Source organism: Tinamus guttatus, unplaced genomic scaffold (genome assembly GCF_059628265.1).
Source record: "Tinamus guttatus ecotype Peru unplaced genomic scaffold, ASM5962826v1 Tinamus_guttatus_pri_ptg000236l, whole genome shotgun sequence".
Lineage (NCBI taxonomy): Eukaryota > Metazoa > Chordata > Aves > Tinamiformes > Tinamidae > Tinamus > Tinamus guttatus.
In genome coordinates, this window is record NW_028288770.1 from 250,076 (window position 1) to 268,878 (window position 18,803).

At 42.9% G+C, this 18,803-nt stretch overlaps 1 protein-coding gene across 1 annotated transcript in view; it reads right to left on the reverse strand.

Moving 5' to 3' along the window:
* Positions 1-3,833: 3,833 nt before the first annotated feature.
* PTCH1 (patched 1) overlaps positions 3,834-18,803 on the reverse strand; it is a 61,488-nt gene continuing 46,518 nt past the window's right edge. Inside the window, exons 18-24 of the mRNA XM_088525671.1 lie at positions 17,372-17,652; positions 15,742-15,879; positions 12,052-12,194; positions 8,936-9,035; positions 7,375-7,629; positions 5,798-6,326; positions 3,834-4,245 (exon numbers count right to left, since the gene is read on the reverse strand). Of these exons, the coding sequence (XP_088381797.1) occupies positions 5,799-6,326; positions 7,375-7,629; positions 8,936-9,035; positions 12,052-12,194; positions 15,742-15,879; positions 17,372-17,652 (1,445 nt within the window). The 3' untranslated portion in view covers positions 3,834-4,245; position 5,798. The remainder of the gene's footprint in view (positions 4,246-5,797; positions 6,327-7,374; positions 7,630-8,935; positions 9,036-12,051; positions 12,195-15,741; positions 15,880-17,371; positions 17,653-18,803) is intronic.

An 18,803-nucleotide genomic window follows, 5' to 3' on the forward strand; every position in this document is an offset into this window, starting at 1 on the left:
CCCTGCACCGCGGCTGAGCCGCGCGGCCGCTATCTCATCTATCCAGCTGCTAAAACACAAAGCTGGTGCAGGGCAGCCGCGGGTTTGGATGCAGCTATAGACGGCCCCAAAATCTGCGGTAGGGGTTTCCTTCGCAGCACCGCGTCCATGTTACCGAGTAGGCCTACACATGTCCTACTCGAGAAGCAGCACACACTGTCTTCATTAATGCTGGCATTAACCACGCAAAGTTAAACCAGGCAAGCAGTTTTTAAGGCACTGGGGCCGGGCAGCGCCGTTCCCTGGCACACGTCCTGCTGGCTCGAGCAGTGAGGGCCAACATGCCTGCAACAAAAAGGACAAGGATGATTAAGTGGAATACGGGGAAGCAGTAATTGTTCTCATTACTTGCAGCCGCCGTTAAAAGTAATTACGATTTGGCAAAGGTGATTTTCAGGTTTAGGCAGCCGGTGTCTCAGATGCTCCCTGGGAGTGAGAGTTACCAAAAATGAAACACCTGTTTATACATTGGTGCTGCTGCAGTTTAGCAGCATGCAGCATTCCTGAAGCTGTTAAATACACGCATTTTGCCAACAAAAATTTGGCCACATGTTTACTTAAGGCCTGAATAAATATGGCTGATCTCTGAAAAAAATCTGATTAAAGTCTTACCTGGGGTTAATAAGACTGACAGTGAGAAGCAGTGTCATGTATAAGGAACCTAAGCATGAGAAGTAATATAATGTAAATAACTACAGTTGATGTAAAATGGAGTTTTGAAAGAAAAATCCTGTATTCTGACTGGAAAAATGTATTATTGATTTATTCCTATGGTTTCCAGTCTAGTGAATGAAGCTCTTTCCCTTGCCAGCTGGGACAAAAAAGAAGCAAAGGCAGCGTGTTCAGCTGGTGTGTGATTTTAGCAGAGATGGAGTAATGGGCTCGGGGGCTGTGACCTGCTAAAATCTGCAGCACTTCTTGCTACTAGTCCTAGGGATCTGAAGAAAACGTGCATTTGCACTTCAAGTCTTTTAACTGTATTTGCCCATTTAAAGGTTAAACTTCCAGAGCGTAGCATACAAAGCGATATTCCCATTTCCCCTGCCTGTGAGAAGTGGAGGCCGAACGACCCGAGAACGCGCTCGGGTTCTGGTGAGGGTTCTGGAGGAGCCGTGGCGGGCGGGCGCGCGCGGGGATGACGCCGCAGGGCCTCCTCCAGGGCCGCCGCACGGGGCTGCCAGGCCGCGCGCAGCACAGAGAGGCCCGCGGCCCCCAGGCCACAAGCAAGACTCGCGTTTCGCGCTGGACTCGGCCTCAGCGTGGGCTGCCCACGTCCAGGCTGGCCCCACCGACCTGGCAGCAGCAGCCATCAGAGCTGCCGACACAGGGCGGCCTCTGCTCTCCCCACCGGCAGCAGCGCGGCCCTGTGAGCGGGCAGGTACACGTGGCTGACATGGCATAAAAACGTATTCTAGAAATAACTGAATCCGGAACCAATAAGTTATAACATTTTTTATTCATGTTAGAATTTCTATCAGTGTTTGAACATTAATATTTAGAGAGTTTGTACAGTTTCCATTCAAGGTTTAAAATGAGAACCACACTAGATCACAAATGGTAACTAAAACACAGTTCAGAATTATATGAGTATTCACGCTCTCTTTCTCTCTTAACACTGTTAAACACTTTCTTTTCTGCCAGGGGTTTACAAGGAAAAGTGTGCACCGTAATCACATCTCAGCAGTGTTCCAAAACATAATGGTATCATCATTACATATAAACTCTTTAAAAATATACTTCTGTCAAAAGAATTGATGACTACTATGTACACTACAAAAATAAATTTTCATATAAATAAATTATATGGCATAATTTTATCTTTGTAACTGAAATGACACAAACCCACTCCTACCAAAATAGGCAGGCAATGAGACCCCAGTTTGAATATTTTTTCCTTTTAACTCCTTATTCTAAAAGCTACGAGTCCTTAATGTAAATGTTATATACTCTTTCCTATTTAACATTAGTAAGCACTCTATACAAATAAAAATCCATTAAAAAGTAAAAACATAGATGTAATAGTGTTTCCAATAGAAATAAAATCCCTGCATTCTGTTTGTTATAAACTGGCATGACAAATACTGTAAGAAAACATTCTTATGATACAAAAATATAAATATCACCCACAATTTAAAAAAATAAGAAAAAAATCCCCTACAAGAACGAGGCGAGGAGCGGAGGAAACGCTGCCGGCCGCGGGCCGTCCCCTCGCCGCGCGCCACGGAACTGTGTGCACGTTCGCACGGGAGACGTCGGAGCGCTCGCTCCCGCGGGAAACGGCGGGCACCAGAGCCTGTGCATCCTGGTGCCCCGCTCGCTCGCTGCTCTGGCAGGGTCTGCGGGCAGAGAGAGGCTCCCTGCAGCCACGGCAGAAACGAGTTTTACCATTGAAGAACCGGCTGATGCTGCTCAGGCGCTGCTTTAAAAAAATCCCCATTAGCGCTGTGCTTAGAAACTGAGTATGAGTTGCTTTTGTTTGGCTCTGAACACGTATTGGAACATCCACATGCTCTGAAGAACAGCTTACAGAAAGAAGGACAGGAAAAAAAGATGGAGGGAGGAGAGACACGGTGAGAACTTCTGAGTGTTTTAAATTAAGGTTCTCCACTCTTAGGATTTGGTTCCAAGAGGAACAGAGAGATCCTATTTTTTTCAGGCCCTTCACCTGCAGCTATCCATCTTTAGTTTAAAAATAATAATAAAAAAGCTAAATTAGTTTCTCAAAGGGATCCCAGTTTAGCTGTTTTAATTAAAAGTGCCAATGCAGCATGGGAAAAAACAAACAAACAGAGGGAAAAAAAAACACCCCAGGCCTTATGTGTCATTCATTACAGTCCTGGACCCAATAGAAAGTCTTTTATATTCAATAAGTGAAAATAGAAGATTTTAAAAAAAAGTCTTCCTTCCATTTGATTTTTATCACTTACTATCAACTTCCTTCCTGCCATGAAAGTAAGGTGACAGAGGATACTGCTCTGAACGCTGTAAGGACACAGCTGAGCTGCGGCTCACCATCAGGCAAACAGATTATCCAGCTTATAATGCCGCTCACAGTTAACAGTATCAACATCAAAATAAGGCATATGCTTATTGAATTTCTATAACCACCAGCACCTCTCAATATCCAGCACCTTTTGAAGTTAAAAAAAAAAAAAGAATGGTTATACTGTTTGCACTTACCTGGCACCTTTCATGAAAAAAAAAAAAAAGAAAGAAACACATCAAAGCACTTCACAAACAACAATTAAGCCCCACAACTCTCCTGGGAGGTAGGTAAGTATCATTATACCCATTTTACAGATTGAGGAACAGAGGCACAGGGCAGCCAGGTGGCTTGGCCCAAGTCGACGCTCCCCAAGTCACTAACAGAGCGGGAACCTGCACCGCGACCCCACACCGTGACCCCCCGCCTCCTCCGCTCCCTGCCTTGGCCCCGACGACGGCACCTGCGGCCTCTCGCTGGCGCCGGCTCGCGGGGAGAGCCAGGCCCGCGCCACCGTGCGGGGCTCTGGGCCCACCAGGGTCACCGTACAGTCAAAGGGATAACTACAGTACACTGGGAACATGCGCGCGCCCTCCCGGACACACACACGTGTGGATACACACAGCAAAACAAAACCTACGCGTAGCTAAGCCTATTTAAGCCTCCAAGATTAACGTGCTTTTCTTCTTCATATCTGCTTATTTTAAAAGAATTACCACGCATAGCGTGTTTGAAAGTTAACAGCAACATTTCATACTACCACAGGGTTGTGATACGCAAATTTAAAATATTTTAAACAGACATGTACCTTTACAACAACAAAAATCCTATTACATAAGCAATATTTGCATAGAATTATACAAGTAAATTATACAATATTTAAGCAGCAGCAACTTATGCTGAAATTTAGAACTAGATTAAGCTTAGTTGTGGCACAGAGATAGATGTACAGTAAGTACAGAGCACAAACAATCCCCACTAACTGGAGTTAAGTGACTCCAGATTATACTACTTTACATTGTTTTTTTTTTGTATATTACATATGTGTACATCTTTTAAATATTTATAGAAATATTTAACAAAATAATACAATAGGTTACAGTAACAGTGAACTGTTGTCCTGATGCAGCATGTCCTTTTCCACAACTTCAAGCAGTTCTCTTCAAGCAGTTCTGGAAATACAGTTTTCCATCTTTGGCCTCTTCTTTGCTTCAGTTATTATCCTTTACAAGCAAAACGAAAAAAAAACACAAACATTCCTTGAAATTCAAGAAAAACAAATCAAGCTAATCCAAAACTCTTTCCATGATTCCTGCGGTTACAGTGAGCAGTCAGGAAATGTGGGCTCTTTTTTATCTCAGTCACTGACTTCTGGTAAAGAAATATGCCAATTAGAAAAACGCAGATGCCCTGTTTTCTGAATGCCCAGATTTAGATACTTGCTACAAAATCAATGAAAACCATAGATTTCTCAAGGAAAAAAAAAAAAAAAAAAAAAAGAAGCATCTGATACTGGGCACAGTTAAGACCTCCTCGTAGCTATTCAGCTTGGAAATTCCGAGCCTGATTATTTCCTTATTCTGAAGATACTACTGCTTACCATACTCGCAGACTGTAAGGATAAATGCATTCACATCTATTCACACTTTGTGATATTTGCAGAGGGGCTTTATAAACCAGAGGGTGATTTTTACCTGAGTTATTAAAAAATTTTCACCAGTATTTTGTGCATGGCACATGTGTGCGTGTGCACATTTAGTATGAAGTATTTCTGCAACCAAAGTAAAATGACTTGCTTTAGTCAAAGTAGCGCTGTCTTTGCAAAGCAAAGGAAAGAGAAAAAACAGGTACTTGATACTATTTTTAATGTATTTTTTTCTTTCCAAGAAGATGAAAAAAAGAAGTTAAAATGGTGAGAATCTGCTTTCCAACTAAAGTCCCTGGTAAAAACTCAGTTTGTATCTCCCCTTCAAAGGAATCCTGAAAGAATTAATGGAAAATTTTGAGGAAAACAGCCTTATTCTTCCCCAACCACCCTGCCTGTCCTGAACAGCGCTGCTGCCATGCCTGAAGGTTTGAGTCGCAGCGATTCCCGGGTGAGCCAGCAGGATGCCGTTTCACGGGAACGCCCCGGGCGTCCTGCCAGGAGGGCCCCGACGCAGGGGAGCCCGTGCGGGACCCGGCGGCCCCTCCGCGCTGGCAGCTGTGGGGCAGGGTGTCCCACGCGAGGGGCCCCACACGAGGTGAGGTACCCCCTGCCGCGGGGCCCTCTGGCCACCGCCGCGCGTGCCTGGCTCCCGGCCAGGGAGGGAGCCCATCTTCTCCAAGGACCTCCGGCCCACTGAAACAGTATTCAAAGGAGGATGATTCTTGGCGTAGCTGGCCATTTTAGCCCCCACCAGGGTACACCACCATATGTGGTGTTTGAGAAGGCAGCCTGCTTCAGCCAGAGCACGGAGCAGCCCACGGGAGATGCCATTGCACAGCTTCTAACAGGCCACACTTCATTTTCCTCAGCCAGCAGACAGGGACTGAAACATGAACGTGCCCATTCTGCAACGCTCTTTGAGGCAGCTGTTTGTACAGGAGTACAGTAAAAAGATATTTCAAATACTATCTTATCCAACCTAATTTTTCGTGTGAAAATGTCAGCAGATGCCAGACGATCAGCGACTGAGAAGGAAGCCAAACTGAAGGAAGGGCACTGATCTTTGCTCTTTTTTTCCATCACCCCATGCCCGAGACAAAGCTACTGCCTACAGGACACAGACCTACCTCACTCTAAGCTGTTGCCAGGGCTCCTTTCTTCACATTCAACATCTTGCAGCTCTATAACTTCCACTTTAGAGTTCCTTCTTTCACATCGCACGTGGACGGGCACGTGGGGGTCCTCGAAGGCGCCGTGCTCCGCGTCGCGGTGCCCGTCGCAGGCCGGGCGGCTCCCTGCCCAGGCGCCGTGGCTGTGCACGGCGGGGTGCACGGCCACGGTCACCGAGGCCGACGCCGTCACGGTGGTGATGGGCGGGCAGTAGGCCGGCGCCGCGGCGCCCACGGCACCGAACGCGGGGCTCCGCACGCTGTGCGAGCGGCCCTTGTGGCCCGAGCGCTCCCTGCTGCCGCCTCCCGAGGGCCCCTCAGGGGGGATTTCGAAGGCGTCCCGGCGAGGGCGGTAAGGAGGCGGCCGCAGCCCGTCCCTCGCCTCCCGCCTGGGCTGCCTGCCCTGGTGCCAGGCCTGCTGCGGGACGGCGTCGGGATGCGACGGCAGCCGGGGGCTCGCGTGGTGCCTCGTCTCCGGCTGAACCACCTGCAAGACACACAGGCCGTAACGGGTCGGACGGAGCACAGCAAACAAGATTATGCTTTTTCTCGATAGCGGGTGCTCTCCCGCTTCTGAATCTGTAAAGGCTGTATTCTGGAGGCTTCAAACTGCTCATTTTTCCAGATGGTTTCTGTCTGAAATTGTTATAAGCTAGAAAGCATAACTTCAGATAAACATAGGACTATAGCTGAAAATATGTTTCCCACATACTGCTCCATCTTTAAACAAATGAATAGCAAGCAGCTGATCTTAACTGATTCAAAAAACAGAAATGTAGGCATTTGGAGAAGGGTCTACACCACACAGGGTACATGCACAGGATGTTAGTGGGGTAGTTTGTAGAGACTGTAGGAATCTGTTTTCTGGATTTCTGTAAAAAGCGTGAAGCACAGCGGCCACATCAGTCAATAAACCGTGACCAACTTCAAATGTGGCTGTGCTTGTACCTATTTTTAGGCCTCTGCTGAACAAAAACAGATCCGCATTGCAGCTCAGCATGTAGCATCATGGGGGGCAGGAGACAGAGCTTTTTCACTTCCCTTTGAAATCACAATTACACCAACCCAGCGGCACGATGCAACACGCCTGAAGCTTGGTGCACCCCAAAACTACATTCTTCCTGGTCTCGCAGAAGCAGCGAGGCAGGCAGGGACCCGCGGGCGCTGTGAGGACCCCAGGACGCTCAGCCTCTGCCCCCTCTCCTGCTGCCAGCCGTCCAGGACAGACATCAAGCACACAGGGAGCTCTCTCTTGTGGCTGCTGCCAATATGATAAAGCACCAATTATCAGGGACAAAGACCTCAGCTTTGGTACCAGTATTTTATCCCCAGCTTGATTCTAGAAGAGGGAGTGATGAAAACCTCCGTGCCCTGTCTGTGAGTACTTTAAATACTAGCTATTCTGCATTACAGAGTAACAAAGTGTAATCAGACAGTGGTATAATACACTGCCTACGGCTTTTCCACAGAAATAGGTTTAAATAGAAACTCCCACTCCTCCTGCCCTCTCTCTCGTCAACTTGTGAGCTACTTACAGTGGATCTGGCAAAGACAGGATTCTCAGTGGCTTCCACTATTACTTGATGGACCGGTGCCCCCGAGCCTTGCACAGCCTCATAGTGGTGGAGCTCCTCGCTGATGCCCGACACCGTGGTTTGGGAGCTGTACTCCGAGTCGGAGGAATCGGAGCCGTTGTTGGAGCGCCCGCGCGGCAGCGCGAACCTCACCACGCTGGGGGGCGGCTCGGGGGACGGCGTGGGCAGCCGGCTCCGGCCGTCGGCAGCACAAACCTGGCAGGCGCAATCACAGGCGTTAGCATCCAGCAGCGTCCTGCGACAGCCGTGCTCCACACAAGTATTCACCTGCCACACGCTCTTCTGAGCCATGAGGAATTTAGCACTGTTACTCTGATCGAGATTTGCATTACACCGAAAAACGTGTGCAAGAAAGACAGACATGACGTCTGTGTGCGGAGGTCTGTACGAACAGGCTTACACAGGCTCCTCTAGGCATCACTGTCTCAGCAAGCGCATGTATGTGTGTGCACGTATGCACTCATGCTTAAAAACATACAGGGGCTTGCCTCCCTCCATTCAACCATCACTCATTAAGAGTGATTCATAAACCATTTCAAATGCGCACATACGATTTGGCTCAGCGTCTATCTGCAAAGACAGATGGATCTGCACATAACTGCAACATGCATATTCAAAGAAAGTACTTATTAATAAGCAAAAAACGTACACTGTTTGAAACTAAAGAGATAACGCACTGTTGCCAAAACTATGTAATTAATGCTGAAAAGAAACAAAATAATTATCTCAAATATTAGCAGCACTGTAAACGTACCATGTTTAATTCTTATATACACACACATACGGCCACAAGCAGCATCCCGTTACTACCTTCTAATAAAGCAGAATAAAGCTATCCCCACGTAACACAGTAACTGTATTAACTTTAGGGCAGATTACGAACATCAAGAACACATTTGACGGCTATGAACCCTTTTTGCTGGACTTGGTCTCTACAGCCGTGTGGAGCTTTGCAGCCGTGCGCAGGCGGCACCCCGGGGAGGGCTGCGCACGGGGAGCGCGGGGCCCTCCTGCGGCCCCGTTACCCAGGTGTGGTCTGGGGCCCCCTCTGGTGCATGTTGGTCCACACGGGCCTCCCTGGTGGTCTGACGAGTCAAATATTTTGAGGAAATCAATAGGGGCAGGGGGGGTAGGAAAGGAGAAGGTGTGGGTACAAAAGGCACGGTCTTTGCAGAATGTTGTGGAAAAGTCTGGTTTTACAGACTAGTTTGCATATCATGTTCTTCTTTTAAAAGCTTACCTAATCCTCATTTTTGTCTAGCTCGTCAGCAGCAGTCTTTACTCTCTACTCTACTTACTAAAAACACACTTTAATCAATAAAAGAGTATCACATACATTAAAAAAAAATCTAATATGGCAAAGATTTAAAATAAAATCAGACCAAGAAACTTAAATAATAACAATAAAAAAAATCAGAACTAAAAATAAACTTTAAAAAAAGGATTGGGACCGGGAGGGGTGAGAATATTATTTCTTCTGTTCATCATTAGCTGTACTGACCTCAGGGTATGGTCCAAAGAGTGAGAGAAGAACAGGAAGCAGCACCAATCCATTGAGAACTCCCAAAATGGTTAAGATTGCCAAAACAGCAAAGAAATACCTGAATATGGTATAAGGGTGGAGAATAAAGCAGAGCCACAAATACTATTAGAAATAAGGGATTACCTACTATGGATAAGTATACTGGCATTAAAATAACTCGTACACAGAATTCAATCTAAATTATTACTAACACTTGTACTAAACAGTTCTATCACTTTATATATATATATATAAGGGTTTTATTTTTTTTTACCTTTTTGATTAGAGAAGCTACATTCCGCAACCCAAAGTGTTAGTTGATAAAAGAAAGAAAAAAAATCACGTCTGTTAATTTTCTAGAATCTGGCAGCATGTAATGTTATTTATGAATGTGTTACACAAACACAAAAATATGGAATGTGCAGTGAATGGGTGAATGGATTGAAAGCACAAATACAATGAAAAGGGGCCCCCATTAGTGAAAACCCAGCAGAAGCAAACAAATGAAGTGAAGGGTGTAGAATTTAAACAATTTAGCCTGGAAGGAGAGAAGCCCACTTCTCTCACCAGCTAATCCACTGTGAAATGCCCCTGCATCTTACAGCAGAATCTCTAATTAAATCTCTAGTGTATCAGGTAAGGTTTTCGTTCGCTGCTCATTAATCACAACTTTCTGCCTGGAATTTCTGTGCGTTCCAGTTTTACCAAACAGCCCCGGCCGCGATGCTTTTGCGAGCCTTTCCGCACAGAAAGCGCTCCCCATTCTGTGGCGAGCCTCAGCATTGTGCCAGCCAGGAGCACTCCACAATGGCCGAGCTGCATTGCAGGCTAATCTTTTGTTGAACAATTTAGCATCTCTGAATACTCTTGTTTTGCACCGGCCAATTCAAACATAAAGGCTGCAGGACTATGGAAGAGGAGGAGAGTGCACAAGTGGTTGTCCTTTCCCACCACCGAGGGCTAAGGTCTGGGATCCCTCATGAATACCAAGGTAAACCTGTCAGCAAAAGGAAAGCCTTGCTAGTTGGTATTCGGCACAGCTGGGGCTCAGACTAAACTTACACTGTGTTGAAACTAATGATTTTGAGGAGCGGGTCTTGGGCAAGTCCTAGCAGAGAAGGGGCAGACGAGCGGAGGGCCAGTTTGCTGCTAACGGCTCTGCTGATCACACTGTGCAGCTGGCAGCAAACTTTACTGCCTCCGTGGTGCCATATCTGATCAAATATGTCAGCCTCCTGTAAAACTACAAACATCCTGCTAGTGTAAACATTTGGGGATTTCTGATCTGCATTAGTAAAAATCAGCAAACCAATCTACTCCACTAACATAAACCACCAGAACTTTATACTGGGACAGAGACCAACAACAGGCATTAAAAACATTTGCATCTCATCCATCTAACACTAGGATAAACAGGAGGATTATAGCTCTGACCACTTCGTGTATACAATGTCTGTTAATTTACTTAATCTTCCACATTGCTGGACTAAAGGGACTTCCCTTTCCGGAAGTTTGGGGTCTTCTTCGCCCACTAAAGCAATGCTTGGGCTCTGAAAGTTTATTTTATTTTATTTTTTAAACAAGACAAACTACAGTCAGACTGTGCTGGAAAATGAGAAACTAATGGACAAAGAAAGTAAAATAACGTAAGCTGAAAAGTTGAAAGGCTCATTTTATACACTAAGAGAACATCAAATCCGAGTTTGGAGTGAAGGACTGCTACATTTCCTATTACAAAAAAAAAGGCCTAGCCAAAATCTTGCCTGCTAAATAGGAAAGTACCACAGCGAACACACCTCAGTAAATTTGTGTTCAGTCTACAGCTGCTCTGCCAGTAACCTCCATCCCTTACAAGACCAGATCCTAAAAGAGTAATTCCATCTTACTTCTTCAGCACTGATAAAATAAAATATACTTACCCCGCAAAAAAGACCCCACAAATTCTATTTCAGGGTATGCAAATTTAATTATTGTAGTAATTACAGCAATCATCCTCATTTAGTATGTTTAGGCCTACCTGTAAACCTCCTACTCCTTGCCTTCTGCAAATCTCTTACATACATAAACAAAAAATCCTGATGAGATTTAGCAGCCACTCTCTCAGTTCCTGCCTCTGACATTTTGTTGTTGTTGTCAAATGGAAGTCAGCTAAGTTTGGTCATCTATCCAGCTTATGTCTACCTAAGTAGTTAAGTCATTTCTCGGAGCTCTTTCTTTTTTTTTTTTTTTTTTGGCCCAGTTTTACCTCCAATTCCCCTTCAGAGCTTTGATTCTTTTTCTTTCATTCTTCTTCCCTGCCCCCCTTTTCCCCTCCTCTTTTTTTTGTATTCCCCTCCATTTGCCACAAAGAACTTGTGTTACTAAGATTAGCCATTTTGCAGAGCTCCACAGGTTGTTTGGAATAGAATAGGATCCGTTTCATTGCACTTCTCAAATTCCTCTCAAAAGAAAAACTTGCCCTCCTCTCACACTTGACGAATTCACATTCCTAATTAAATCCACAAGAAACAGTCTGCCTGTAGTTCTAACAGAAGGGCCTTCAGGTTTTGCTTTACAAATTTTTAATACTAAGTTCTGTGTTCAAACTTACGGCTCCTTTGCTCCCCAAAAGGGCTTGTTTCCTCCCCCATTTATAAACTGTTCATTAAAAAAGCCTCATGTACATAGCAGAAGGCCCAGAGAGTGTCAGCTGTGGCATGTTTGCAGCTCCATGTGGTCTTTCCATGCAAAATGCTCTGCATATAAGAAAGACCTTAAGGTTAAAGGTCAATCCAGCCAATACCGGACAATGCCAGCTGCTTCAAACTGATTTAATTCCAGATTTAGCAAACTTCACTAAAGAGGGCCACTTTTGTTTCCTTCCACATTGGGAGTCAGACTTTCCTGGAACAGATTTAGTGCCAGCAATGGAAACACTGCTAAGTCGAGCATGTAACAAGGAGTTAACAAAACAGAGGGAAAGCAGGACTATGATGTAAGCATGCTTGACACATCATGCATAGTAATAAAATGACAGATACACTGAAATGACTAAATATTAAAAACATGCTTGTTTTCATTTTAAAAACAAAAGTCAAGACACACAAATGCTTTACCTGACAATAAAATCAAACTCCGATCCTGCAAGCATCAGCACTCCAAGTAGAGTGGATACGGCTCCATCCAACACTGGTGCAAACATATGTTCCAGTGCAAGGACAGCCCGACGGTTCCTGTCTCCTATGGCTGTTAAAAATGCCTGTAAAACAATGAAATCCATTTCATTAGACAGATACATACAGCCTTTCAAACAGACTCTCTCATAGTATATACAATTTTTCACCAGTTAATTACTCCAATTTACAGTTTATTAAAGTATCCCTAAAGCTGGCTAGACTTCAAGAAAAGGCCTGATGATGCTGTGATAAAACAGAGCTGCTGCTGAAGCTGCATAACCAGAGTAATTACAGAGTCATAGTAACAACTTCACAAACGATGCCTGCTTGCATCAGGAGACTTCCCATTTGTTTCAGGTTTACTGCTTTCTACCCACGAATAATTAATTTCATTTACACTCAAAATGAAAGCACTTTGGGTTTAAAAAATATAGAGCTACTCTGGCCACTCTCATGTGGACATAGCTTCCCATGCTGCCTAAGTTTGCTGTAGAAACAGTCAATATTGATCCCGATTTCCCTCACACTTGGAGCAGATTGACTTGCAACCCTTGCTTATGTCCAGCAGCATTTATTTATGTGCCAGGTCCTTCTGTTACTTTACATGCCAGTCTCTAGAGTGCACGTCTGCTCACAAGCTTGATGATCCTGACTACTTGAACCCGTAAGCACCCAACTGAAGAAATGCTGCCAGTAAATTCAAAAGAACCTGTATAAAGTAACACCACCAGACTGTGTAGGTTTTTTTTTTTTAAGCATTTCTATTATTTCACTCAAGATGAATGTTTTTGCAACTTTTACTACATAAAAGCTAGCAGCTCTGTGCATAAATTTGCCTTAGGAACAGTGCTTAGCACAGTACTGCCTGAGGAACCACATGGCTTGCAAAACATCCATCTCCTTGTTGCTCCTCAGTGGACACACTGTACCAACACTCTAAGGGCTGATTCTCATGAGCTTGTCTTCTCAGAGTCCAACTTACAGGTTAAGACGACAGGAACTTGGGCTGATGTTTTCCCTGTGATTTATACTTATGTGAATTCTCTAGCACCTATTAAGAAATGAGATCATGCAGCTGTCTAACACTTGGTCCTGGAATTTAAGCCACTCTTCTCTGGCAGCTTAGTCTCACTGGATGAGTTTAGGCTGCAATCAACCTATGCACTAAGATGTTTTTTGGTAGAACAAGCAGACCGAAACTGGATACATAGGCAAGCAGACTGAGATTCCCAAATACCATTTCCCTAGGAAGCCAAAACACGTACTCCTACTCTTCAGTAGCGGCAAGTTAATGAATCCAGTACACGATCTACACGCCATGTTCACAAATGAATAAAGAATCCCTTCAGAGTGAAGGCAGTTGTCAATGAGACAACTCATGTGAATGGGATCTGCGGCAACACGACCCAGAAACACATCAGCAAGTTATATATATATATACACTGCATAAGCACATGTATATATTCGAAGAATGTACAGTACAATGAGCACACTGTTAATTCAAAAACTTATTTGCTGGAATTAATGAAAAATGAAGTCACAACTTATAAGTGGCAGCAGAGAACTGCACATGAGTGGACTGTGAATTTGTCTTGAACAAGTTCCGTTCAGTTCTGTATCAACGGTGTCAACATTGCTTACTTTGTTTCTGCAACACTGTTCTGATTACTTATAGTCAGTAAGCTACAAGAACACGCTGGTCAACTCTGTTCCTATCATCTGAGGTCTGCTACCATTTTAAAGCCTACTTCTGAAAGATTTTGACTCTGTCAACTTGAAAAATATCTGATTCTAAATTTGATGGGCCACTGAATTTAAGGTTTTTTAATCTTTTTTTAAGTAAATTAAATTGTTTCCTTCCTATTTAGAATGCAAGTATTTTTTGTTTTTTACTCCAAATTTTTGTTTGGAATCTTAACTTATAAGAAATTCTTGTGCTGCTGATCTCTGACACTACCCAAGGTATTATAAGCCTTAATAAACAGATTTACCTTCCAAAATCTAACTACAGATAGCAACAGAGGAGATTGGGCCACCACTTGAGCCATCTGGCTGCTTTTCTATAATCCTACCCTACCCTACCCTACTTTTCCTAAAATTTGTCTTTAAATTACTCTTTGTGTTCTGCCACTTGATGGGTCCCAACTGTGAACCTCGTCTGCATCATGTTCCCAATATTTGGCAGTCTACAGGGTGCTAAGATCCCCTTTAATTCTCATCTCTTTTTTTCATTGTCATCAGCTCCTCTCAGTGGTCTACAGTGTCTTCCTGTTGCGTCCAAAATCCTCATCCAATTTCTCTCCATCTTTCACCTACATTTTTAAGACCCCTCCTTTCACTTCTTTTTGGACAAACATACTAGAAATTATGGTAGGCTGCAAGCATCCCTTTCCTGAGACAGTGATGATATTTTGATTATACTCACCCTTTCCTACTTTTTAATACAGTAAAATTCAAATCCATTAAGAAAACAGTATCATTAAAATAATATTCTTCTGAAAAACAGGTTAGAAAGGCGTTATAGGAAAGACATTTACGCAGAGGGAGTAGAAAGCCTACCCTGTATAGTGTCAAGCAAGTTTTGAGACCTTGCACTGCTAAAAACATATTAAAGGAAAATGTTTTAAAATATAAGTGTCTTTTTTAATTTCTTAAAATCTCTGTTTTTTCAGGAAATAAGTAAGAACTCCAACTTACTGTCAAAATTACTTAATTGACATTTTTCAGAAACAAACCTTTGTCTAAGCTTACTTTTAGGATACGCTATATAAGCACTTCCATTGTCAAACGTGAACACAGAAAAACAGCCCTTTACTCTGTTATTTGTCACCAAATAAAGTGGGATAGTTTTATATATCTTGAAAACCACATTGCAAGAGCAGTGTCATTATTCCATACATTTGTGCATCAAGTTAATAGAGCTGTGTGATTTAGGGCATGCCAGATTTGGACACCTCAGTCTGACAGTGATGAAAACATTTATTTAGAACATTCAAATATCCCCCGCTCCCTGCTTCTCCTCTTAACACTGGAAACTATTTCCCTAAAGATTACATATTTGAGTGCGTTATTAATGCACTGGCTTCTGGAAAGAAGAGGGAGATTGTTAAGGCAAGGAATACAAATCATGCAAATTTTGGTGGTCCAGAAGAACTAAATGACATGTGATTTCAAAAACCTCCCTCCTCAGGCTTTTTTATCAAAGGATACAAGTGGGCACAAAAAGCTACATAGCAGTGAGAGGCAACAATAGGGAGGCTGGAGATAATGATGGCAAAATCTGGACTAAAATAAAAGGCATTAAGAGCTTGGCTTTGTCTTTCCTTTCCTAGCACTACATGCTTACATGTCTCAATCACAGCCTTCAAAAATCATCACTGAATACTAAAAATCATGAAATGTATTCCCTCCTCTTACCTCCTGGGAGGCTGACTCAACAGTTACTTCATCAGAGCAACTGTGCTCTACCAATGCTGTGCAAACGGACACTAAACTCTGCGCCCGGGTTAGGACCTGTCCCCTCCCGAGGATTATGTCACTGTCTTAGGAGTTGAAGATGGGATTTGTGATCATAACATTAGTCATCATTTCACTTTAGAATACTTTGAAAATGCTTCCAGTTTTACTTACCAAAGCAACATGAACAGTGAATTCCACACCAATGCCAACAGAAGCAATCAGGATAACCACAGGCACTGCACTCAGCTTTATTCCAATTAGACCCATCATGCCAAACAGCTCCACAGTCATCAGAGCCAGCACCACCACCTAGATGATTTCAAACATCTGTTAATGACTTCTTATACACTAGATAAATGAAGAACAACTACATGGGGCTACAAAACTTATCTTTCAAAGCTGCCTCTCTCACATCCTCAAAGAAGACATTTTTCCCTTTTTTATTGTGCTAAACAGCAATGGCTTTAAAAAGAGAGTTTAAATTGTTATCCCAATAACCAGTTAGCAGTTTACAAATCAATTTTCTGCCAGCTAAAATTTATCAATGTGATCTAAAAAATATTTCTCCTTTTCCAGGATATTCAGTGGAACATAAATTTCCTCTTTTTTACCCATGTCTCTGTCAATCCTTCTAGAAAAATTACCTTTCAAATACTGTCTAGGCATTCTTTTTTAGTACTCCAGATTAAGTGAGGATAGTTCCAGGGAGGATTTTAAAACACTGAGAAAGTGAATACTATAATCAGCTGATGAATCTCAGATTACAGAGGCCATTTCAGTTTTAAAGATACTTGAAGGGATTGACATGGACAAAACAAACAGTTTAACCTAAAGGAAAGGCTTTACTTTTCTTTCGTCTACCTTGTAAAAAAAGCAGAAAAAAAAAGAAGGAAAAGAAATTTGTGGAATCAACTTAAAAATTTCTAAAGTCAAGCAGGAAAAAAGATAGGCACCCTTGTAAAAGTTGGTTGACTCTGAAAATAAACCCCCTTTCCAAAGGAAAAAAGTATGCACTACAATAAATTATTTTATAAGCTAATGAATCAAGAATAATAACATAAATTGCTTGATTAAGTGCTATGAAAAATATTCTAGACTAAACATTTACCTTTTAACATACCTGTCGTATAAACGTACATTACAAAAACTAGTAACTGTTTCACGCTTTTTTACTTCTGGCATTTTATAAACCATATGATAGTTTATGGAATTTAAACATAGGAACATCATCATTCAATTTAACTTCAGTGTTTACGGTGAGGCTTATGGTGTCTTGCAGAAAGCACGGAGGAGTATTCTCTTCAGTTTATAACTTTATGTTTCCTTCTCCTCAATAGCCTAGTTTGAGTCTTTTCACAGTGTGTAACGACTTTAATCTTTCCAGAAAGCTCACATTCAGAAACCATATACGTTAGTCACAAGCAACTGACTTGAAAAATAACATTCTCCGATAAAAGAGGGAGGGTATAACTAAATAGAAATTGCTGTAATGTTTAATAAAGCTCCTATTTTTCCTCTGCGCCTTTATTTCTTATGTTAACGTGCTTCTGAGCAAGGGCAAAAGTTTATGTGCCTTTATAAGAAACCTTTAAAGCTACAAAAAGGTGGCCAAAGGATTAAGGTTATTAAGGTTTGTACCTTTAGCATGAACCCTACCCCCTCAAGTTGAATAAATATATAATGAATGATGCAATATACATACTCCACCAGAGGCCCAGACATAAACAAAACCTTCCCGACTGCAGCAAGAGCTATGCTGAAAGGAATTTGACTTCAACAAAGACCCTTATAATAAACTTACAATAATCCCAGCCGTCCAGGGGTTCAGGAGGAAGAGGGCACACACCAGAAACGTGCAAGCCAAAACCACACTAATGGATAAGAGCAGCCAGTGACGAAGTCCAATATACTGCTCCCAAAACAGAAATGGGTAACCGTTTGGGTAGCTGGCGATCCCCAGGCTGGTGAAGTTATTACAGATAGCTCTCACTTTCTCAATAGCTTCAACAAAGTCAGAAGTTTCACGCAATCCATTGAGGTAGAAAGGAAATTGAGCATATTCTATGGGCTCGGCTGCTGGAACTAGGAAAACGGATAGCAATGTTCAAATGTGTGTTTGGGAAGAAGAAGATACACATGATTAGCAAAACACTTTGTTCTTAAGGCCACTGAATTTAAATTTTACATCTTTGAAATAGCTAATATGCCAAAAACTATTAGTACTAGACATGACTATTTTATCATGCAGTGCAAACAACAGGTCAACATATTCTATATAAGACCCTCAGAGAATCTTACAAAATTTAGCAACTAGAAATACTTCAAACAGGTCAACATATTCTATATAAGACCCTCAGAGAATCTTACAAAATTTAGCAACTAGAAATACTTCAGTATGCATACTGAAATATATATGCAGTATGCATATATAACCTTCATCTGTGCTATAAATGCTTTTTACTAAATACCTAGTTCAAAGTCCCTCTCCGTAATACATACAGGGAAATAATCGACGAATGTCAACTCTCCATGCTCCTTTTGGGGCGTAATGCTAAGATTACTGTATTTAAAAAAAAAAAAAGAGAAAAAAACTCCCACAACAAGCATTCTGTTGGTGTCGTTGTGTGTTCCAGACCCTGCAGGGTCATTCAGTTGACTTGCTAAATATGATTTGCCCTATTATAATCTCAACTATAAATTCTCATTAAGATAGGACTTGGCTGGCTTCCACAAAGCCCTAGGGTTCAGATAGAGTGGAGCACTACCAGCTTGCTACCCAGTCACACTTCCAAGGGCACAAGTCCTCCCGCATGTGCCCTCTCCCCTTGCCCACTGATGTCCAATTGGAAATCCTCACAATAAATCCAAAGTCGAAGAAGAGGCGCGACTGCTTGGGATGCAAGGGGGTGAATGGCACAGATGGGGGGGGAGCGCTGGCAAACGCCCACTCACACAGCCTGCTCCCCCAGCTGAGTTTTGCACTCTGACAGAGGCAGGGGCTTGTAAGCAAGAGCCAACTTGATAAAGGTATCCTTGAATACTACAAATCGACGACAAATGTGATAAAGTCTCACTGATGAAACTCCAGAATGACACAGGCTGGATTTCACACCATCTCTCATACAGAACCAACAGGTCACACACAGGGAAAGGCAACATTTAACACAAGCTTTCAGAGTTTCGCTAGGCGCTGTTGTAAGGCTCATTTTTCCTCATGAGGAAAGCCTGCACTG